At 38.2% G+C, this 24,917-nt stretch overlaps 1 protein-coding gene across 1 annotated transcript in view; it reads right to left on the reverse strand.

The window, feature by feature from the left end:
• The window catches only part of plrdgb (PITP-less RdgB-like protein), a 101,875-nt gene that overhangs the window by 25,465 nt on the left and 51,493 nt on the right, over positions 1–24,917 (reverse strand). Inside the window, exons 4-8 of the mRNA XM_066645969.1 lie at positions 12,972–13,042; positions 12,047–12,267; positions 6,433–6,622; positions 3,750–3,872; positions 755–942 (exon numbers count right to left, since the gene is read on the reverse strand). Of these exons, the coding sequence (XP_066502066.1) occupies positions 755–942; positions 3,750–3,872; positions 6,433–6,622; positions 12,047–12,267; positions 12,972–13,042 (793 nt within the window). The remainder of the gene's footprint in view (positions 1–754; positions 943–3,749; positions 3,873–6,432; positions 6,623–12,046; positions 12,268–12,971; positions 13,043–24,917) is intronic.

Below are 24,917 nucleotides of genomic sequence, written 5' to 3' on the forward strand. Positions count from 1 at the left end.
CACATACACACCCAGAGCGGCAGGAAGCCATCAGCAGTTGTGGGTTCAGAGCATCTCAGCCGTGGAACGAGGGGGGAGGACAGTGTTGTTCCTTCACTCCCACTGCCCCTATTTTTCATAGCGGCTTTGGGAATCAAATCAGTGACCTTCCTAAGTCCTAATCCTAAGCCCTCTTCTCTAACCAGTAGGACAGAGCTGCAAATTAGTCAATATAGATCTGTCACATTTGGATCTGCTTGTTTTTCATGGCATATTAAGATAACGTTATGTGAATTTGCATGGGGTGTCCTGTAGTTTTATTCATAAATCCAGAATAAAATTGACTGTTGGACCAGCAATCACCAACATTTTTTCCAGCCACAGCAAAGGTGGCAAAATTCAAATAAAAAGACATAGGGGCTTCTTAATTTGTTGCTTCACATTCCAGCACAATTTGAACAGGCAGGTTTGATTTGTTTGCTTAGATTTGTAAGTGTTTACATGATGATTGTCAAAGCATTAGACCTGCTCACTTTTAAAATATTATTTTTTAGAAAATCTTTAGCTCTCTCATTAGCATTCATTGTTGGAACAGCAGGTTTCCACAAACGTTTGACCATATAATGTAGCTTGAAATGAACAATAATTACAGAACTGAATGCAAGTTTGTCATTACATTTCCTAACAAATTAATCATGCTCTAAAATGACACAAGTTAGCTTACCATCTCCTTTAACTGAAACTGAGGGATAGGAACCAATAAACCAAGTCCAACCTGCTGAAGAAGAACGCTCTCTGTCCTCCTGCAACGTCTGCATCACACGAGTCGCTCTGTTTGCGGATGAGTGGATGACGGATACCCGGACCTGACTCGCAGGGAGTGGACACGTCGATGTTGCTCTTGCTGAGGCGTTTACTGCTCCTCAGAGTGGGACTCAAACTGCTCATCACAACGGGCTTCTCCTAAAATAATCAGGAAACAGGATCAGTTTACCTTCACTAGAGCTTATAATATCTATCTGAGCCTAACTCTTCTTCAGTGAAGTTCAGACATTACTTCTCAAATTGTTTTAAACTAAACATACTGGGTACAAACCCTGTGTGCACTCACTGTCCACTCTGTTAGGCACACCTACTTCATTGGTCCACCTTGTAGATGTAAAGTCAGAGACTGTCGTTGCAGTTTGTGTTGGTCGTCCTCTAGTCCTTCATCAGTGGACACAGAGCGCTGTTGACTGGTGGACTGTTCTCAGTCCAGCAGTGACACTTATGGCTTTAAAAACTCCAGCAGCACTGCTGTGTCTGATCCACTCGTACCAGCGCAACACCCACTAACAAACCACAGAGAATGATCCAACACCCAAATTTCTCTCTGTAGTGGTCCTGACCATTGAAGAGCCAGGTGAAAGGAGGCGAACAATGTATACAGTGCTTCAGATGAACTCCAGTCTGTAATTATAGATCTACAAAGTGCTCCAGTAGACAATGGAGCCGAGAGAGAGGACAGTGAGTGTAGAAACAAAGAGGCAGTCATAATGTTATGGTTGACCATCCTTCCTATTATGCCTTCTACTTAAAAATGCATTAACTGCAGGTAGCTTTTCAGTTCATTTGAACTCAGCCTGAAGATTCTTCTGATCTTCGGATCATGCTGAGTTACAGTAACTCAAATACTCAAAACCTGACTCTGGCTTCAGGTCTCAAAGACTTGAAATTTGACTTATAAAACAAAGTTCAAGTGAACTCCGTATGTCATGCTGTTTCAGAAGACCGTGGCAGGGCTGCAGCACATGAGATTTTGGAAGGAAAACCTGACGTGAAGCCTGTTTTGACAATTGAGCTGAAATTGCGAAAAATACATCAGCATAATTGATTTTCAAGATTATTTCAAGAAGAGCGCTGGTTGATTACTAGACAAAACCTTCAATTTACCACCTCAATTTAGAGCGATAATGAGTGCTGAAATTAGTTTTTTTCTTTTCTTTCCCCTGTTGAGCAGGAGTCTGATGCAGTCACTCTGGGCTGGGTTGCTGCTGCCTGGCTGGAGACCGTTTTCCCAGCTCTGATCCCCAGCAGCTCTGGCTCCGTCTGCCTGACCACATTGTGCTGATGCTTTAATGAGCACTCAGTCACCTGTGCAGTGCCAAGAGGCCAACAGAGACAGCAGCTGCTGCATTAAGCTGATGACAGCCCAGCTGCTCTGGGACGGGGGTAAGGAAAAGTCCATGTGCTGTAGGTAGACGTCCAGGAAGCACATGATGGTGTAAATACGTCATGGCGGGTGTTACAAAGCCTCTAATCTCCAAATCGGCAAATTATAGAGGAAGGCAAAATGGGTTTTCGCCCCATCTGAGTCATTGTCAATTCTACTCATTAGCTAGAACCCCAGAAGCTTATGAAAACAGAAGGCTGGCTATTTGAAGCTGTGGGAGGTTTCCAGTGGTTACCAGATTGTTTTTCTCAGGCTTTTCATAGGCCTTCAGTCCAGAGTTGGGTCTTGATTCAACACATATCCATCTCTGATACACAGTCAGCAGATTGATGTGACTTCATTCTGTTATGTAGAGATGTATAACCATTTCTATGTGTAGACATCATCTATAATTTCTTCTGCCACTGTGCTTTAGTACCATGCATCACTCCGGTTATGTTTACTGACATAGTTAAAAGGTTAGTTATTTTCATCTGTCATGGACCTGGAGGTTGTGGGTTCAAGTCCCGCTCGAGGTGACTGTCTGTGAGGATTGTGGGTTTCCTCCGGGTGCTCTGGTTTCCTCCCACGGTCCAAAAACACATGTTCGTAGGTGGATTGGCGACTCAAAAGTGTCAGTAGGTGTGAGTGAATGTGTGACATAGTGTGTTCCTGCCTTGTGCCCAGTGATTCCGGGTAGGTTCCAGACCCACCGCGACCCTGAACTGGATAAGCAGTTACAGACAATGAATCAATGAATATCAATATGATTCCATTATTCAAAATAATAATAAATAAAAAACACATTCTTTTAGAAAATGCATCACACTAAGTGGATGAAGCTTTCATTTTCTGATCCGTAAAGCCTCTTACAGAGATAGAAGAGTGTGTCAACGTTAAAATGATTTGAATGCACTTTTTCAGCTGAATTCAGGCTACAGTTCTTAAGAGCCCTCTTCAAATTTCACCACTAAGGCTGTTCCACCAGGGACATGACCAGACTGAAGAGAGGACAGAAGGGCAGAGAGATGAAGGAGTGAAATGGGAGCTTTGTCACCTTTCAACACAAGAGGGAGGATGCAAGTGTTCTGAAGGACAGAAAATGAGAGAGAAGATGAAAAATATGTCAACAGGGATTTATGTATGATAATGTCATACAGGTGCAACACCAACTTAAGTTTAAGATAGAGGAGAAAGAGAAAGAGAGAGAAAGATGGACAGAGTGAGGATGAGAATATGTGTAAGTGTGTGTGTGTGTAAAAATGAGAGAGAGAGGGAGGAATGGATGGACAGGGTGAGGATGAGAATAGGGGTGTGTGTATGTGTGTGTGAAAGAGAGAGAGAGAGATTTGAGAATGAGAATAGGTGTGTGTGTGTGAGAAAGAGAGAATGAGATTTGAGGATGAGAATAGATTGTGTGTGTGTGTGTGTGTGTGTATATGAGAGAGAGAGAGAGAGAGAGAGAGAGAGAGAGAGATGGACAGACTGAGAAAGGGTGAGAAAGTGAGGGAGATAGAAATGGAGAGAGAGAGGGAGTGAAAGTGTGTGTGTGTGTGTGTGTGTGTGTGTGTGTGTATACCTTGAGGCTCTCTGTGCTGTTGTTCTTGCTGTTATCTTCAGGACTTCCGTGTTGTTTGTCACCGCTGAAACACAATGCATCAAAACACAGCACTCCACCGACACAGTCTGCCACCAGACACACCTGAGAGAAATCACACAGAATGTGGGAAAAGATACGGTTATCACACACTCTGTGTTTGCAAAGTCATTGTCAAAAGTGTAATCACAGTGTGAGGAATGCTAATATCTCTAATGATGCCTTTACTTCATCTGATTCACTGGCCTTGTTTCTGCCTCATTAACATGTCTATATCTGTTCAGCGCTGATTTATTAAACACTCTAGAAAGCACTACCACTGATGTGTACTGGAACGTTTGGCAGTGTGAACACATGGCTCACTGTGGTTCATTTTATTAATTACCAGGGTTATCATAAACCAGCATACAAGGCATGGGAAGATGTGGTCCTGTGCTTTTTAAAATCAGCCACGGATGACAAATGCCTGATCTGAACCATGCCCAAGTTCTCTAGCCCACTACAGTTTAAATCCCTGACCTCACAGCAACTCAGTTTTTCTTAATGCAGTTTGATGCATCATGAGACTGAAGCTTTCACTATGAACTGATTTGCACAGTGGACAAGTAAAGATAATTAGAAAACAAAACACCAAGTACTTTTATATTCTCCTATATAACAGTAGCCAGGATCGAAATATAAGTGCATACTTTATGAAATATTAAACTGCACTTGGCTCTGATTTTTTTATGCACCTCTCTCAAGATACATTGCATAAGAACCCATAGGTCCTACATTTTTTGTCATTTTAATGCTTTGGTGCATTGTTTATTTGATGTGTGTAGTTTGCGTTTCTGAGCTGTTCCTGATGTTTACATCTATTCCTAGTAGTTTCCTAGTCTTCATTTCTTAGTTCAGTCTGAAGTCAACGTAATTACTCTTTTGTTCCTACTCATCGTGGATTTTATAAATAAAACCATCTTACATTGGTGTCCTTGCCTGCGAAAAACATTACACTCGCTCATGGTTGTGCTTTAGTACATGAAAATGGGACCTTTAATTATCCATGAACCTAAATCGCATAACGGCTTGCACTAGACAGATATTTTACTGGGACCATATTTCTTCATGAAATGTCAATATAAATCCTGTTAAACCATGATTGACTCAAAAGCTAATAATAAATAACAATTAGAAAAGTGGTATACTGACACTAAAGGTCACACTATACTGTGACATATTAGCACTGATGCCTCTATATACCATTAGCTGGAATACATGAGCTTGTAATTACATAACAACACATTATAATCGATAGCAACACTCCAAGATCACTATAGATGAACATGATTTAAAGGGACTGCATTTTAACTGCTAATTTTTGCAGGTTCTGTATCTGTGAATAGCTTTGAATGATTTATGCCACTGATTTTTTTTTTCCTCAATGGCAGAATAGTTGAACATCACAGATATTTATCACAAACATGTTGATTTGTTCAGAAATTTAAATGAACAGTACACTCTAAAAAGTCATTCTGGTGGCCTTTAGCCAATACTTAAATATATGCACTGCTTTAAGATAAAAAAAAATGTAGTTGAAGGATTTTTGTAGAGTTTTTGTATTCATGAGGTGCTTTATTGAGTTTTGGTAACATAAATAATATACGTGTTGTTTCAACACAATTTCCAGACTAACCTGAAATCACTATATTACGTTAAATACTAAAAAGCAAAAATCATTTTCTGGCGACTCAGTTATTTGTGTTGGACAACGCCATTTTCTCATTCGCTTTCTCCCGCCCACTCGGACAGGATGAATTTTACCGGAGGCGGTTGCTTCAGTTTGCTCCCCACACACCTTATTGTGGATAAGGCACAAAAAAAAGCTACCAGGGTGAGGGTTATAACCATTTTCATGACCCAAAGTGGTTTACTTTATTGGTGTGTTTAGGTTTGCCAGTTTGATGGTCTGTGTTTGGTGGATAGAGGCTGAATTAGCCAGCTGGCCGGCTAGCTTTCCTTAACTCTGTAAGAGACAGTGTTATAACTGCTAAGAACACTTTTATGACCCTCAGGTTTTTTTTTTTTTAATTATTTACTTACTTTGAGACTTAAGGCTCAACAAGTTAAACAGAGGGAGAGGGAAATGGAGGAGAGAAGTTAAGTTTCTATTACTGTTTTTATGAATGTTCTCATGTTCTTGTATCATTGTTTAAATTGTTTCACACTCAATTGACTGAAATCAAGCCTTATAACTGTGACACTTATACAGTAAACATATTACATAATTTTACTGTTTCAAGAATGTGAAAGATGTGAGATATGATCACAGTACGGAATAAAAGTAATCATACTGTTGAATATCTTTTGATGGTGACATTTATCAAGTTCATGTTATATAAAAATGCTTTTTACTGTGTCTGTCAAAGTATCTCACAGTACTCAAAACACTATGTTGGAGCACTGTAATTTTACTAGAAGTTGACACAATTCAAAAAGACGGTCGCAAAACGTTGAATTGATTTTTTTTGTTGACCCAAGGTTTTATTTTTTAGAGTGTAGGTTCTTTGTAAAACAAAGCGGCAAAATTATGCATATACCCAGCAGTATGCTCCAAACTATTTGAAAATTGTGATGTGGGATATTTCCCCCAAATGGTTCGGCCTAACTCTGTAGGGATGCTTACCTGTCCAGTGAAGCCCAGACCCTCTGGAGACTGGAGGAAGTTGTGGTAGACCTGATTGGCCTGAGTGATTACCGACGCTACAGCATCCTGGTATCGTGGTGCAGCGATGGCAAGAATAGGGAGAGCGGCTAACGGCAGATGATCCACGCTACTGGAAACACAGCTCTCATCGTAGCTGTAAGGATTCAAACTATGGAGAGTAAAAAAAAGAGGAAATAAGATTAGAAATTCATGGCTTTACATATGTTTTTGTCCATAGCCAGGATTTTATGCACAGCAGTGACCTTGGCCAGAGCAAAACATCACGAGGCACTTGTTACGTTTCAAACATTCAACTGTAGGCTGAAACGTAATCTACTGCAGAGGCCATTGTTAACGTGGGTGAAAATCCAAGCACATAGGAGTATTGCAAATAAACTCAGAACTGTCATGTTTGGCAGAACATTACTAGAAAGACTGAACATTACTAGAAAGCTGATCGTATTGAAATCGGCTGCTTCATCTATGTCAATACTTACACAATCATTCTTCTGCAACAACTAACCTACTACTAATAATAAAATGTATGATGTTCATTAATCAAGTAAAACAATTTAACTATAGACATTTTTGTCAAGAATAAATATAAAATAAATAGTTTACCTTCCTGGTTCATGTCCTACATCATACTGATCAGAATTTATTGTTCTATATTATTTAAAGGTACCACTTTAGAATAAGACTACACTTTTAAAGGTTTGTAAATGGTTAATTAATTATTTATGTTGCTAACACTTTAATAGTCATAAATAATCTGTTATAACAGACAGATAGAAATCGTAACTGTGACCTGGTGTTTGCCAAATAGTGAACACACATCAATCTACAGTTAAACCTCGGATCTCGTTGAATACTGACCTCACTGTGTCTCCTCCATCAGTCGACATTTACCCCGTCAGCTCCAGCACATATTTGTTAATGAGTTTAATGTCGAACGATGGAGGAGACCCAGTGAGGTCAGTATTTGGCGAGATGTGGGTTCACACTACAGCAAACACCAGGTCACTGTTACATGGTCTAACTGTATGTTATAAATGATTATTAATGACTTTTAATGAGTTAAAATGTATTTATAAATATTAAATGGACAGATTTTAAACTATTAACATTCAGTGTAGTCTTATTCTAAAGTGGTACCTATTTAAAATACACAATTCTTGCACCTTCATCTTCATACAAAGTGTATTGATATTTTTTTCTTGTTAAACACCCTCTGATGTGCAATGACAAACACGCATGTCTGTGGCCATGGAAACGTCATGTTAACCAATTAAATCGATTCATAATTTCCTGCCTCAATTACATTCCGGACTAATCAGTGAGAAAAATTAACCAGCTGGAGATCAGGGCGAAGACCTCCAGAGTCATAACTACAAAGACAGAACCATGGGGAAGGTAATGCAAATCTGATTGTTCACTATCAGTAAATCATGCCCCCTTCACTAAAATTCCTCAATATTTATTTATTCCTTTTTAATTCCGAAGGTTGTGTTGGAGATATTTAGGCCTGGACTGATTCAAGCATTTTGTTGAACATGAAATGGGATTCACCTGACTACTGATTCTAACAGATAAAGCCACTAAAACCAGAGCTATTTTGGTTGCATCTGTCATGCACATAGTCAAAGGCAAGGCCTTTTAAAACACAAGTTTTCCTCATCTAATCAAATCTCCAAATCATGTTCTACATATTTTATCTCCAACGCAAGAGTTCTGTTTCACTTGAATATACATCAAGAAAATACTGTCGCATGTGTCTCCATTTTTATGGATTTGAACACAGCAGCCATCCTTCACCTCGTGTGCAAAATTAATTAATAACCCAACAGAAATGCTCTAGAACACTTGGATTAAAATCTTTTCACCTTGACTTCAACTGAAAGTCAAGAAAGCTTTTTCCTTTGCTATTATGGAAATGTGTGTTTTTAATTGGACAGTGACGATATGCTGCAATGTCCATTTCAGTTTGCTGTTAAGAGCAATCAGCAAACAGTTCCGCAAAAATATGAGAAGAATAAAATGAATATTGCTTCATAGCTCGTTTTTTTAAAATACAGATACTTATATATTCATAAATAAGTGCCATTTTCAGAATTACCATAAACATTACATTGTACCATCAATCAAATCTACAAATTCATCCAGTGAAACCCAATGTCATTGTGCATCCCTAACAACACAATACGGGGTGGAAAGGTCTTGAAAATGTGAAGTTTTCTCAGTGGATGAAGGAGGCCAACGACTATAACAGTGTCTCAGCTCAGTGACAAAACTCCAAGCGAAGATCAATGGAGCTAATCTGAAGCTGTTTGGTGGAACCCACTGGGAGAAGACAGAGGAGAGGGTGAAGTGGAAGAAGAGAGTCCTCAGTAACAGGGGCAAACTCCCTGTCTCCTGGAGACATCCATGTCTAATTAAAGCAGTAAAGGCTCCTCTCTGATTCTAGTATTTCATTTGATCACGCTTGTGTTGTGCATGGGACAGAGTGGCAGTTTCATTAATAATCAATCGCGGAGGCCTGCAGAGAGATTGTTAAGCCTTTCTTATCTCTCCTTAGGCATGTGTGTACCGACAAAGAAAATCCTTTATGTGTTGTGTTGGAGGTAATTCACCTTTGGAAAATGAGCATTGATTTTGCTATAGGAGATTTTATAGGCTGGATGTAGAAAAAATTAAAGGGTAAAATACTACTAAGAAAAAGTGTTGCAGGTCACATCAGCCCTTAACATAGCCCAGTCTTAACATAGACACAAAAGCATCATTAATGAGAAACACAATAGCATCCCCTAAGTAGGAGTATGTGGCAAATATCGCTTCTTGGACTGCAATGTTCAAACCTGAGTGAGTATGTATGTTAGTTACAAGCCTGTTAAAACTATGGTACTTGACATACAAAATTATCCTAATGTGACAAAAGAATTTTATTTTGGTTCCCTAAAAAACATTGTTAAAATAATTCCTGCAAATGGGATCTGAAGAACTTCTTAAGCCTTTCTAGATAATGTAAGTCTGTAATCTAAGTTTGTGAATATTTGAAGGGACTTTGAAAAGCTTGTCGATTTGATTCATGTCTCACTAGTTTTAGATTCAATTCTAAATCAATATTTCTGAATCCAGAAGAATTCAGTTCAGAGAACATTAGTTGAATGGGTTTAAATTACATCACATTTTGTTTAAGCCATTTTGTGTTGTTAATGACTCATAACTTGATTCATCTAAAACTCTATTTTTGGCCAATGCCAACCAATCATCATTAAGTATTGCCCTTTAATGACAGATTAATTTAGATCATGAGGAATTATATTGAAAAGAAATGAATTGCTACACCTCTATTTTACATCAGTGAAGAACTTTCTTTTTTTTCTGGGGGTTAATCCAATTTTGTCCCAATTCTTTTATCCTACCAGTTCCATTCAATTACTAAATTACAAAGCTACTAAGCTGGCAGTGACTAGCACGTTCTTGCTCTGAAAAATATAAAGCCAGCCACTCCTTTATCAGTCACTGGCGCTAATGCAGAGTCACTGCACAGCATCTCGACATGCCTGGCAGAGAAACTAACTGCTCAGTATTGTTATGTCACCTGACAAACATTGCACATTGAATAGAAGCAAATGGTGTGAAGCAGAGGAGGGAGGCTCTTCTGGATTTCTAAGCCCTAAGGCGTCAACTTTCAATCTCCCAACTATAAAACTATGAGGTTATAACGGCTGCAAGTCCAAACGAAGCACCATTCCCAAAACACAATGAGACTAAGGTTTAGTTTTGAAAGATCCACTGGGTCTCTGTGTGTACCACTGAAGAAAGCAGAGCTCCTCTGTACAGATGTGAAACATGAAAGACTATGAAGTATAGATTTTTTTGATTATTTAATGCTGCTTCAAGGTTATCTTCTTTCTAACAGCTGCAGTCCAGCTAGAAAAAAGAGAAAAGCACAAGCGTGTGTGAAATATTTATTGTGTTGAAACTCCTTATGATGCTCTTGTGTCTCAGAGAAAAATCCATTGTCCAACATATTCAGTTTATTGCTGACAGATATGCTAATCTTTATTGGAGTTGGCTGTGATGCAGAAGTAGCTCTGTATTTCAAGCTAAAATATGTCTATAACATCTAGAACCTTTCTTTCTTTTGTGTTTCTTGATAATAAATTTTAAGAAAGTTGATGTAAAGTGCATAATTAATATGCATCTAGAGTAAGTAATCAGACAATGCTGCCATCGTTTGCTGTTTTGTTGTTTCTGGATGATTTATACAGTAACCTCTGTTGCTGTGGTTTCATTTCAAATCTAACATGCTCCAATCAAAACCTTACAGTATGTAATTCATGAAATTTAAGACATTTATTAAAGCTTATTACTTAAACTTATTACTTAAAAATGTCTTAAATACTGTTAATTAAATGTACTCTTATTTTCAAAGTGTTATATGTCTAATTATTAGTAATCTCAAAATGGTTCTGGAAGCAGCACTGCCGAAACAGAACATATCTAATTGGTTACCGGCTAAAAGGGAGGGTTTACAGCCCATTGTGTGCTAACCAATCAGGTTTATCCCCGCCTTTTGACTGGTAACCAATTATATTTGTTCTGCCTCCAGAACCATTTTGAGTAGTGATTTTGCACACGAGTGCACTGCATGGTTTTAAAGATTCATGAGCACATTAACTAAAGCAGGCACACAAGTGTAAAGTCTACCAACATTTTGTGCCATAGATGGGATTTAATGGCTTATCTACTAAACATTTCATGATTTTACAACTGGTGTAACATACACCACTGGATGGTTCACATTCATTTTGCTGATGAAACAAAATGAAACATTCTGCAGCAGGCATGCATGAGCTTATGTTCTCCATGCTCATAGCCAAGCGTTGGCAAATGGGGTAAAAAGCCCCCTAGCATTGAACTGCAGAGTAACAGGAAAGTTCTCTGGAGTGTTGGAGCACCATTCAGTACTTTTATTATGAGTTGAAATGGGGTTTGTAATCCAGAGTTAATCACCACACAAGGAGTGAGGCAGGGCTACTGTCTCATGACTTCTTCACTCACCTCCGTCCGGCCTCCAGGGCTCAATTCGTAGGTTTAATACTCAGCACTTACACAAGTATACACAACACTTTTTAACTCCAATTATATTGGTGTAACTGTAACATTCTCATTAATATGTGCAAGAATGTTGCTGCTGCACCATTTAAGGTGAAGTAAAAATATTTTTAAGAAGCTTGAGCCACAGAATGTAACTGCTGCACTTTTTAATGTGGTGTTGAAATTATTATTATGAAGACTAAGCCACAGAATGTAACTGCTAACCCATTTAAGGTGGAGTAGAAAAACTAATGTGCTGAAATGTATTTTAAGAGTTTATTTATTGTCAATAAAATATTATTTACCCTAAATATTATTTAATTAATACTCTAAATATTATTTAGAGTTTTTTGTTTGTTTGTTTGTTAGTTTCTTTACTGCTGAACACTGTCCTCAATTCAGATTTTGGTTTTGATCTTGTTTCACTGCATCACTAGTCAAAATGATGACATCAGTGAAAGCAGGCCTTTCCAGAACACTGAGAACTCACTGAGAGACCAGGGAGAAAGCATCAGCACAGACGGGTGGGCAGGGGACCAGCCGGATCAAAATCCCGTCTGCTGCTTCCTGGAAGTGAGCCCTCGCCACTCGCTCCAGCACAGAGGCCAGTGTCGCTGCATCTCCTGCCTTTCCACCCGGATCACCACCTCCAGAGTCCAGGATATGACCTCCATGGACCACCAGGATCAACAGCTGAGTCCTGCATTTCCTCTGAGGGTGGAGGGAGGGCAGTAAACAAACGAACAGAGGAGTAAACCATTTTAAGATATAAATTTTACTTAATGTTTCTTTAAAGAACCAGTCATTCAAAGGCACTGAAACCACGGTGTTAAATCCTTTGGCAGAGGCACTTTTTAAGACAAAGACACTCTATAAATCCTTTTATCCTGCAAGATTGGAAGATGGAAAAACAATTACTCAGTTTTTAATCAGTTTCTGTTATTGATTTCTTACTATACTCTAACACAGTCCAGCTTGGGAGCAAAAATAAAGCTCTTATCAATGTTTCTAATGTTCAAATGCCTACAGTCTCAAAATAAACAACAAATAAACTCACTTTTATCACATCCATCACCACAATTTATTTATATATTTTGCTCTGTGGTGCACATAGTGTGTGTGTGTCTTTTTGTTTGTGTGCGAAAAATGCAAACACAATAAGCATTGCTTAGTCATTGACTTTTGTGTATTTCTGAGTGTTATTAATGATTTCCTATGTTTTTATTAGTATTTATTAATTATAATCCTTTATAAAACCTAACCCACCCTCTTGTAATCAACGTCTCTAGTTTGGACAGTCTCCCCACAGCAGTCAGACGCTTCTTGCCAAATCATCCCAAAACACACCCTGTGCCTGTGGCTGGACAGCTTATTTCAGTGTCACCTTCAGAGGAGAAAAATAACAGCAGACTAACCTCCATATCCTCAAGGCCATCCACACTGCTCTGTGGAGCACAACGAGGATGCCTCAGCCTGTACAAACTCTCTGTGGGAAAGACAGAGAGAGAGAGAGCACAGATATTTTGAAATCTTTCAGCTGAAAACAAATGTTATTCTCTGCGGCAGTTCTGCGACAGGAAGAAGTAGATGTAACCGATTACCGGCGGTTCACTGAGGAGAAATGAGAGGCTCCACATTTCAGCACCACATTCAAATACAGGCAAAGAAATAATGCACCACATCTGTTTATTTTATTATTATATTTTTTTAATTAATTATTTTTTGCTAGGTTACTCACATTTAACATTTACATGTTCAGATAAGGACAACAAATTGTTTGCCATTTTAAAATTTTTATTTGACTTTTCCATTAGTTAAGACAGATTTCTAGGATTCTTCAGTAAATCTGAACATTAGATAAATTTGAGACATGCATTGTTTAAAATAACAAAAGGATCAAACACCACAGCAGTGTTCTCTCCATCTTTAAACTGCTCTGTTCAGAATGACAGGTTTCAGCTACTGTTCCTTTAAAGGGCAACACCAGTGAGATGTAATAAAAGTGTAAAAGTGTAAATAAATAAATAAATAAATACAAACTAAAATAAAATTTAAAAAAAAATCATGATCTGGAAGGTAAACTTGTTTTTTCGGTTGTATATGTCTGCGTGTGTAAGTAATGTCTCTCAGCCAATCGTAAGAAGTTAAATTACTTACCAATTACAAGGACCTTGCTGGTCCATTCAATGCTTATTTGCATACTTTGCTCATTGGCTCAAACAATGAATGGCTGATTTCTGAATAGACGTTCAGGTTCAGAAAAGTCATTTAAACTTGGTCAGTCATCGTACAGGATCCTGATCCGTGATAGTTAATTAAGGTCATGCTGTCAGCTCTTCCTTCAGAACCCCAAAGAAGTGAGGAAAGGAGTGATGAGGGGTCAGAATTTCAGCCCCTTTCAACAATATGTGATTTACTTCAGTTATTCTTCTTCATGTTATAAAACAGCCTTAATATTGATACCTTTTATTGATAAGTCTTGATAAAACCTATTTTAAAAACATAGCCATGCTTATGTGGAGCACCTAAAGAACACAAACTGAATCATTCACAGACTACGATTACATCTTATGTGAGCTGCACAAAATAGTATATATAGTACTGTGCAGAAGTCTTAGGCACCCAAGATGATTATATATATTTAAATTAATGCCTTGTCAGTGAGCGTGGTGCTTGTATTAAGTTATATATAATCACAGTAAACACAAAAAAAATAATGTAAAACAAATAAGAAATCTGATTTTTTTTTTCTATAAAGTAGTAGGTGTGAGTGAGTTTAATAAGTTTGTGTGTGTTGATTAAAAGTGCTGTAGCCAGATAAAAATGCTAGTGGAAAACACATAATTCTGCATTTTCTAGAGGAGAAAACAAGCATAAATGCCTCAAGGAGAGAAATATATTTCTTTTATTAAAAAAAGAAAGTAAGAAAAGAAAAAAGGGGGAATATAGGCATTTTAAGTGCTACACAACTATGATCTCTCAGCTTTTCATCATTATGGTTTAACATGAAGCCAAATGACAATGAAGCCTTTGGGACACGCCTTAATGAGTCCCAGCAGTGATTTCCGCAGTTATTTGTACAGAAATTCTTTTTTGGTCGAGAAAAAAAAATCACAGTGACCTTTTCCATTCCTCTTTAATCAATAGCTCTGTAAAATTAGAGAGCTTTACCCATCTGCAGGTCAGTCTTCAGCGTTATTGCTTTTCCCTGACATACTGTACCCCGGGACTGTCTCTGCGTATGAATGTTTGTTATGAGGCTGTAGATCCTATGGCTGCAGGATTATGACGGAACTAATAAGAGTGATTAGTTAGCCTCTGATTAGGCTGTTAATTGCAATTCAATTATGATTTTACCATATGAATGGCTCTGATTGGCCAGAGTGTGACCTGATTTGGTGTTAATAGTAAAGTTGTATTGGCTGTAGCAGTCACAACTTGAATAAACACAGGCCAAACCAGAGAACCATTTACTCTTCATTTTTTCAGGCTTTCTCTTACGGAACACTGCACAGGAACATCTGAAACTGGTCACTGAGTTCACAGCAGACACACAGTCATATAATCATAGAGTCACACGCTTTATAATTGGAAAACTTTGTTTAGATTCTATAGGTGTATTATTATTATTATTATTATTATTAAGATTGGATTAAATGTAGCCCTCCCTAATCTGCTAATTGCAAAGGCCAATGCTGCCTTATCAATTCATGCATAATTAATGGTGCAGTGGTTGGCATTTTTTTCCTTTGTTCAATTCCACTGCTTTCTCTTTTCCTCAGGGAAGTAGCTTGTTGGTAGATCGCAAAATCCATATCATATTAACAGTGTTAAATCAGCATCCTACTTTTTCTTATTTTGTGAAAGCCCATGGTGTTTTATTAAATTCAGACTCCGTGTTAACTTTAACGTTTTACAGCTCCTCTACTCTCTTAAAATGTTATTACTTAGGAACTGATGCACCAAGACACAGATGATTCAAACAATATTTATTATCTCATAACAACAAAGCACCGCCTGGATATACCTCTGGGGTCTAGCGGCATTTTCTTGATTTTGGCATGTCTTATTAAATTCACCATTTAATGCGCTCAATCCCTATAAGTGTCATATAAAAATATTAAGAACAATCTCAACTCTCTCTGCAATGAGGCCCCATTTGACTTAGAGCACTGTGGAAAGATCATTTGGCCATAAACTGAGTTGTTGAATATTTAAACATATTTCATTTCTAATATCCTTAGTGAATTCATCAGCATCCTTTGATCAGTCACACAAAATGTAGATGGACCCACAAATCAACCAATTACACATGGGGAGATGTAATACAGATGATGTGTATCTTTGGCTCTTATCACATTCTCAGCCTCATAACTCCAAAAGTGAGCAATAAAATGGAATTGAAAAACACACTCTACAGATTCAGGATATGTTTGGACTGTATTTGCACAAAAACTTTCATAAAAACATTAATAAACTCAGAATTTAAAATAAGATTTTATCAGCCCCAAAGGAATACCATCACTGTCCAATTAATAATCATTTTTGGTGTTTCCATTCCATCATTTGAATACAGCAGCTGTCCTTAATATTGTGTGATCGTTTCATGATGAATGAATCAATAGAAATGCTCCAAAATCAAAATCTTTTACATTTTACTTCCACTGAAAGTTAAGAAGTATTTTTGCTTCTCCTGTTAAAAGCTACTATTTTGGGAGATACTTGTTTTTAATTGGACAGGGATGATACACACACTAAACGAACAGAGGGTTGGCCTAGAGTGGATCAGACACAGCAGTGCTACTAGAGATTTTAAAGCCCTCAGTGTCACTGCTGGACAGAATCAATCAAGCCATTAATCAAAAAATGTCCTCTAACAGCATCCTGTGTCCACTGATGTAGGACTACAGAATGACCAACACAAACTGGGCTACTGTCTCTATAAAGCTACTGACTTTACATCTACAAGGTGGACTAATGAGGATGGTGTGTAACAGAGTGGACAGGGAGTGGAAACTGGGTTTTAAAACTCGAGTAGCACTGCTGTGTCTGATCCACTCTAACCAGCACAGCACACACTAACACACCACCACCAAGTCAGTGTCACTGCAGCACTGAGGATGATCCATCAGCCTGCTCTCTGGTGGTCCTCCGGGGGTCCTGTTGAAGAGCAGGGTGAAATGGGGATAAGAACGTGTTTTCATGCAATATGTGACCTACAGACTGGAGCTGACAAAATGAAGAGTGAGTGTAGATACAAGGTAGGTGTTCCTAATCCAGTGATCGTTCAATGTATAACCAAAGCAGCATCTAAAGAAGCTGCAGTATTTTATGAGCAAAAATGTGAAGAAATGTGCCTCTGCCAAAAAATGCATCAGTGAACAAAGTACAATGGTATTTCACACTATTTCAGTTTTAAGAAAAACTGAAGAAGTCTCTGTGTGTACATTAGTCATCTCTAATCCTCTATCAGGGTTATTTCCCTGCTCAATGCTGTTTGTTGTTAAAGCATTGTCTCATTAACGATATTCAATTGCATCGCAGGGTTTTATAGTTAGGGCGGCTGCCTTGACAACGTGGTCCACCCCCATCGTAAACACTCAATAATAAGAGATCCTTCAAAGTTCCAAAGTACTTTCTGTGTTTAATGCGTTATTCCTCAGTTTTCAGTCACAAACACGTGTTCTGAAGTATAATCCAGTGTTTAAGGCGAGCTGTGTGTTGTCTCAGAGTTTCCCCGAGGCTGTGTGTATACGACGTCACAGCATGTGCAGCCCATGTTTGTAAACAATGTTCTGAAACATTGATTGAATTTGCACTCGATTCATGAACCAATTCATTCAATGTGTCGACTCTACACTCAGCCCATCGTATAAGTTCCTCAAAGTGTTCAAACACCACACAGAGCATATAATTCATAAAAATATCAGTGAATTTCAGCGATGGCTCGGTTCGTATCTTGAGCTTTGATTCTCAACAGGAGCACACATGAGGGAGGGGCTAATGATGGTGTTATTGCTCATGATGTTGCTTACTAGCACGTATGTTATTGTAACTGTTATTGCACTTTAACTGCTTTGTTAATTTATAAATAAAAATTAAAATAACGTTACAGGGTTGTTGGCCTGTTGCCCACCACCATACTCCCCTCTCACAATTTTCTGTGGGAAACCCTGCACCACCTTATCACCCAAGATTATAGTGCACAGTCCCTTTTGAAACTCTCTGTGTTTTTACAAGCTTCATCAAAGGTAATTTAATTATGCTGCCTAAATGTTTTCTACTGCATGCTAACAGCCCTCAGTCAATCAATAAAAGGTTAACCCTGGATCACTTGTAGACTGAGGGAAACTGTGCCCTTACAGCCACTGAATTTCAAAAGAGGGCTGTGAGAGAGAAAGCAATACAGAGAGAGTGGAGGGGAGTGAGAGAAAGAGAAAGAGAAATTGAAGTAACAATGTTTTTACATCAACATCCTCCTTCGAATTACTGCACTGCAAATTAGCCTTCTCCACACAAGCTATTATTCAAATTGCAGGCTGTATCCACAGGGCTAACAACAATTTGTCTCCTGTCTGTTTTTCTTTTCTCGCCTTATAAATGTTTGATAGGGCGCTCAATGGCAGAGTAGCACAACAAAACGCCAATTATTAAGCACACATCAATCACAAGCTGTTACTGAATTCATAGCAGATTGTAAACATCTCATTGGGCAAACAGCTTGCTTTCACTGCCGATAATTGCTGTGAATATGTCTGATGACTAATTATCTGAAAAAAAAAAAAAAAATCATATTGAAATATGGAAGCGTAATGTTTACTGAGATCTCCACGCAGTCATCGTCCAATGGGGACCTCCCACGACTTGCCCTCCGGGGCTTTTTCCTACTGTGAAACCTCAGAAACGACATTAAAACACAACCACTTAAGCCAAACACATTAGACTCACAAACAACGTAATTACTGAACGCTGATGCTTTTCACACACTCTGCTGGTGCAAAGCATGCAGGAAACCAACAGGCTCACTTTAAGAGGTCAGAGCGATCATTATCAGTGACGTCTTTGGTTTATCACTGATGAGGACACGGGGACATTTACAGCATGTTGAACCCAGAGCTAGACTGAATACTCTCATACAGCAATGAATATTACACATTACCCCAAGCTAGAATCAATGTTCATCTACCGCATATTGATTCACACAGATACATACTGGTCTTTCCTTCCACAGTCCAAAAACAAATGCTGGTAGGTGGACTGGCTACAGGTGTGAGTGTATGAGTTAATGTGTGATTGTGTGATGCCCTATGATGGACTGGTTGGACCCCCTACAGAGACTGTTCCTGTGCCTGGCCATATGGCTTGTTCAAATGCATATTTTAGATTTTTGTATGTTTTTCAAAGGTATCTAAAATACTACATGTACACAGAACTGTTTATATATAACATTAACTTCAATAATCAGCTCCATTACTGTTACAGAATGAATGGGTGGTGGACTCAAGAGAAGAGCTCCTGTTATTTATATATATATATATATATATATATATATATATATATATATATATATATATATATATATATATATATATATATATATATAATTTTTTTTTTTTTTTATTCATTCTTTTAATAAATGATTATTAAAAGGCGCAGAGTGTTAAGGCTTCTGGAGTGCTTTGTGTATTACCTGTGACTGCCTTAGGCTGGATTTGAACCAGCAGCCCCTTGCACCAAGGAGCAAGGCTTTATCACAGCTCTACATTAGGAGTGGGAAAACAGATGGACTCAAAATGGAGGTTTGAAAAAAGGCAGGAATGGCAAACAAAGGAAATGTTGACAATGGCATCTACAAACAAAGGAGTACCATAATAACACCAAACTAAAATCAGCCATGACACTGAAACACTCTGCTTTACTTTACAGAAACAAACTTAAAGCCAGTTCAGCTCACCCTTGCCTTCCAAACTTTCTAAACTTAACTATAATTATTAAGCTACAATATTTTCCCTTGATTATACTTTACTACTTTCTCTTTTTCTTTACTATTATTTACATCTTTTGCTAAGTACCATACCGCACTGAACTGTGGTTTGAGTTAGGCTTTTATACAGTGCCCAGCAGGTGTGTCTGATTAGCCTCAATCAGCACTAATTAGTGCCTGGGCTTCTGGGATACTGAGTTTTGAGTGCTGCTGCCAGCTACTGAGCCGCCCAGTCCCCCTCCTGGTGAGTGGCAGCGTGAGCCATCCTCTTACAATTACGTTTTAATTCCGCTCTCTGGTCATTGATTAAACCCTAAAAATTAAATTAAATTAATTAAAAAGTAAAAATTCAAGAAAAATAAGATCCCCTAATCCCATAAATGTGACTTAGATATGCAGACATGCTCAGTTCTGGTGGTGGCTTATTTCACTCATTACATGTATTCTAGCATATAAAACACCACACAGACAAATTAACAAAATTAAATGTTTTATTTTCACTAAGCTAAAGAAGAGCTCAGTATTAGAATGTTTTATTATAAAAACAAAAAGGCATAAACGATTAAACCCTTAAATCCTAGGTGCACACTTCAGTTCCTCATTCTCATAACTACAGAACTACATTTAATTTTATTGTAGTTACCATTTATACAACATACATATTGTTATGTTATTATTTAATACTGACAATGAATTCATTCTAATGTGGCGTCTCTCTGCAAATAAGAGCCAACTATGTGACATTTTTGACAAAAAGCCTTATTTGAATATGCAGAATTTTAAACCAAAATCCACAGTGGATTACAGCAGACAGCATGAGTTCCATTTCCATTTCCATTCATTTATTACAGTGCCTACAAATGCTTATTCTAATCAATCTTAATTATATCCTATTTTTATAGATGCAAAGAATTTAACACAAACACACATGCAGACACATACACAAACTTATAAAGGCCATGTAGAGAAGTTCAAATACACAAGTGTTTATCTACTCTGTTCATACAGAGCAGCTTCTCATACAGCTGTAGAGACTGTTAGAATGGGTAGTGATAATATTCCTGGGAGCATGAGGGAACTCTCGAAAATTATCAATCCCTTGATCCATAAAATACCAATCATATCTCCTCTCAGATTTCTGTTTGTTTTTCATCTTCTGGCTTCTTCCTCTCCAGGCTAAAATCTAGACAGACTTATATTTCTCACTTTCTCTCTCCTTCTTTCTCCCCCTCATCACAGTTCCAATTCAATTCAGATACTCATTCATCAAAAGAAAATCACAGTAGCATTCCCTTAAGTCAATGGTGCTCAGCAGCATTTCACATTCAAAGCCCAGACAAACAGAGAAGACAAACAGAGAGTGTTGATTCTCTAAGGAGCCTGAGGCTCAAACAAACAACTGTAATATTTTGTCATCATCTCAGTTAATATTGTCATGATTAACAAGTAAAAACATGGAGAAACATGTGACTGAAATGTACCTTCTCAGCTATCAGTAGTAATTAGTGGGGAACATCCCTGAAGATTCTTCTATTGGAGGCTTCTAAGTTTGAGCTCCTACTGACAACACTACCCCATCTTCTGGAGATTGCAAGTTCTACGCTTAATAATGTCTCTGCCACTGAGGCTGAGCATGTGAGAGGCCCTCGTTCCCACCTCATCACTCACCAATAAGGCTGTTTGTTAGCAAACGCAGCAGAACTAGGAAGTTAGTGTTCTCCTCCAAGCATGTAAACAGTTTGGTTCTGGTTTGTGAACCTAATTTGGAACTGTGATGATTCCCAGATTAGAAAAGTGTGTTCCCAGGTGAAACCAAAGAATAATGCGAGCTATGATGTGGGCGTGTCCAGCTAAAGAAGCTCCAGAAAGAACTCAGAGCCTCAAATAAAGCCTTATTGTGCAGCTGGAGCTGGATGGGGGTAGTTTGCAGTATGTTATATTGTCCTTGTGCCGTGCTGGGCAAATGACCATTGAACCAGAGAGCTTCATGTTATTGTTTAGAAAAGGGAAAATGGTAAACAGGAAATAACCCGTTATCTGATTTCTAAGCTGGAAAGAAAAACAGGATTTCTGGGTTGTTGTCAGTGCGACTCAAGGGGCGCTGGCTATTTTTCTCCACTGTTCCCTCATTTCACAAGCTCGGTAGAGTGGCTCAGAACTCTGCATCATTGTATCATATAGTATATCATTAAGACCTGAACCCACTCTAAGCAAAGGATAAACCATGACTCTGTCCTGACTCTATCCATTTATCTACAGCTCTGGTGCTGAATTCAGCCACGGCAACCAAGCAAATCCCTCCACTGAGAAAGTATCCTTGGTTCTCAGAAAACATATGGAAATGCGTGTTGGAAAAATCTTAAAAGGAAACAGTGTATTTGGTGGAAAAGGGCTTAAAGTTAACATCAACAGTAGCTAAATTCAGCCGGATGGATAAATAAATGTTGTATCTAATGAGAACAGAGTATATACAAATCAGCCACACATATACAATGCTCACAGTCAATAAAATAAAACTAAACTAAAATAAAATAAAATAAAATAAAATAAAATAAAATAAAAATAAAAAAATCTAAAAATAAAATAAACTAAGTATCTGTAGAGTCATTGAAAGGCCAGGCATATGGAATGGATATGACAGATTCACTTCTTGAATGATAGCACACACACATTTTGTGATGTGACACTAGAAGTATTTCTTTGTAACAATCTTTGTAAAATGTAACTGAGTATGACAGCTTGCTGCTAGAGCTTAAGTCAAGTGCCTTAATTAAAGAGACTTCATTGATTAACTATAGTTGCTTTTAAAGAGAAACAACAAAGCCACATGTGTTGCTGGAAAACACTGGTAAAGCTGGTAAATACTCAAGGTTTCAAAACTGCATTAGTATCAGATTGTATAGTATCATCCCTGCTCTGATTGCTTGATATAAATATCCTCAGCTCATTTGAGTTGAAAAACCGTGAATACGGATACTGAAGCTTTTTAAAGGCTCTAGCCGCTGCAGTGTGACATTATTTTCTCCACATATAGACTGTGTGAAGATATGTATTGTCAAAAGCAGACTGCATTTTCTCCACTGTAGGAGACTGTAGAGATTCTAAGCTTTGAGATGTCTCCATACAACCATCTAAAAATAATACAGTTTATTTGATATTAACTGCCAAATGTGGAAAAATAATTGAAGAAGATAATCCTTCTTCACTCTCCCACATTGCTCTCGCTCTCTCTCCCTCTCTCTTTATCTCTCCTCAGTGACCTTCCTAGCTTGCTATTCTGAAATACTACAACCACATATTACGTTTCTGAGCCCTAAGCTCTCTGTAAATCTCAGCACAAATGCTGAACTCAAACACAGAGGGCTTTTTAAAAATACTCAAAAAATAGTACTGTAGAGACACCTTTATATCTGTGAGTTCAGTGAATTCAGCTGATTTAAAGTGGAAATTCTGTGGAAAATGAGCATGAAATAAGCATAAATGACATGCTCTGGAGATTTTACAGTTAGTGCAATTACAGTTGCAATTAATGAACAATTATTTAGGGTTTTTTTTACTGTCATAGTTCACTGCAAAGGCTTGTCCTGTAAAGATGCTTAACTATTAAAGCTGGGATGTTTTTCTAATGTTGCAGGGAGCTTGTCAGTCTCTTTTTTTAGCCATGCACTGTTCATATTTGGTGTTGTGATTAATATTGGTGGCATTAACTTTGGTCGTTGTTACCCTTTATATTTGGTTATTGTTTACATTCAGCTTCCTTATGTACAGAATCGTCTGCCCCCAAAACAAAGACACAGCGTTTTTCTTTGGTACAAATTGCTTGAGTTGCTCAGTTGGCCTCTGTGTTTAGGTTCTCCGCCATGTTGCTTCCAAGTGGCAGAGTAGATGGGGCAGAATCACACGACTAAATGCATGGTGGCATGGTTTAAAGGGACAATACATGAACACAGTGAAGGATATATTTACATAATTACAAAAAAAAATGATGAACAAAATTTAAAAAAAATCAATATAACCAATATAGGGAAGATTATGTCAATTGGAAGTTCTGAATGTCTGAATTGCCTCGCCCTAGTTACAGCTGAGTTTAACATGACTGCAACCAAATACTGAGCATCACCTACAGTATACAGCCCACAGGCATTGGGCTATGGAGCAGGGGAACTGTTACTCAGGACTAATCATCCTTAGTTGAACGTCATCAAATCCTCACGGACATGTTCCTTCAGTCCTCCAGCCGTATGGAACACTACATCTCATTGAACATGTTCTCACTAGAATTGTATAATATCCCCTTGCCTAAACTTGATAATTACAGATGGGCACCATGATAATCCATTCAATCTCATTCGCACATTTATCTACAACTGATTTTGACACAGTGGCGTCAGCCTTAGCTCAATGAGGCTCTGTTAAACCGACAGTCTGATAGCTAACACACGAAATTATGGCATGAATTCCATATCCTGAGTTAATTCTCTTCATTTAAAACAAGGTGCTGCAGCCTATTACTGAAGTCCTGCATCAGCAGGGAGACTGTGGCATGGTTAAATGTGTGTGAAAAGTTATTTAGGACATGCCGCTTCGCTAGACTGAGCCGCAGTTCATCCCATGGAGCTAGAAAGATTTTAGAGGGTGAGGAATCAATACAGTGATTATCTCACACAGGCAGAATTAGTCATTGTGTGATCTCCCTCATCTCTCCTTAACTTCATTCAGCTGTGTAATTAACCACCTCAAAATTCTCTGTTCTGTTTATGAGTTAAAAACCAAATTGTGTTCAAAGTTTTGGTCCTAGCATGTCCATTATGACATTCCCAGACAATTACATCCACAGCATTTCGCTGGCCATCTTTCAGAGGGCACTTTTATCATTGCATTCATGCCACAGACATGCCTAGATGTGTGATACTGTAGGGTGATCCTCTTTGCAATCCAAACTCCTAGGTGGTTAGTTTGTGAAACATTTAAAAACAAATCTGAATGATAATTTAGTTGAACTGGCTTCATTTGACTGCTTTGTGTTATGATCAAACCTAACCAGCTTTGTCCACCCATCTATAAACTACCAAAACTGAATGTACTGAAAGCATATTCTACTAGAAACTTCTGCTGGACTATCCCCCGGGCCCTCACTGACTCTCTAGTAGGTCACAGAAATCAGCAGTAAATTCCACTTTACTGACATGTGTCACCCAGGCCGGCTCTTGCCAGAGGCAACATCATTCCACTCCACATCATGTTCCTGCCACAAGTCACTTTCCTTCAAATGAATGTAACTGGAATGATAGTTACGATGCTGGCCTGTAGTGCCACCAGTTAATCCTTTAGAATCAGATGCCAGTGTTCTACTCACAACCAGCATAATAACACTCAC

The sequence above is a fragment of the Hoplias malabaricus genome, chromosome 15 (assembly GCF_029633855.1).
Source record: "Hoplias malabaricus isolate fHopMal1 chromosome 15, fHopMal1.hap1, whole genome shotgun sequence".
Classification (NCBI taxonomy): Eukaryota; Metazoa; Chordata; class Actinopteri; order Characiformes; family Erythrinidae; genus Hoplias; species Hoplias malabaricus.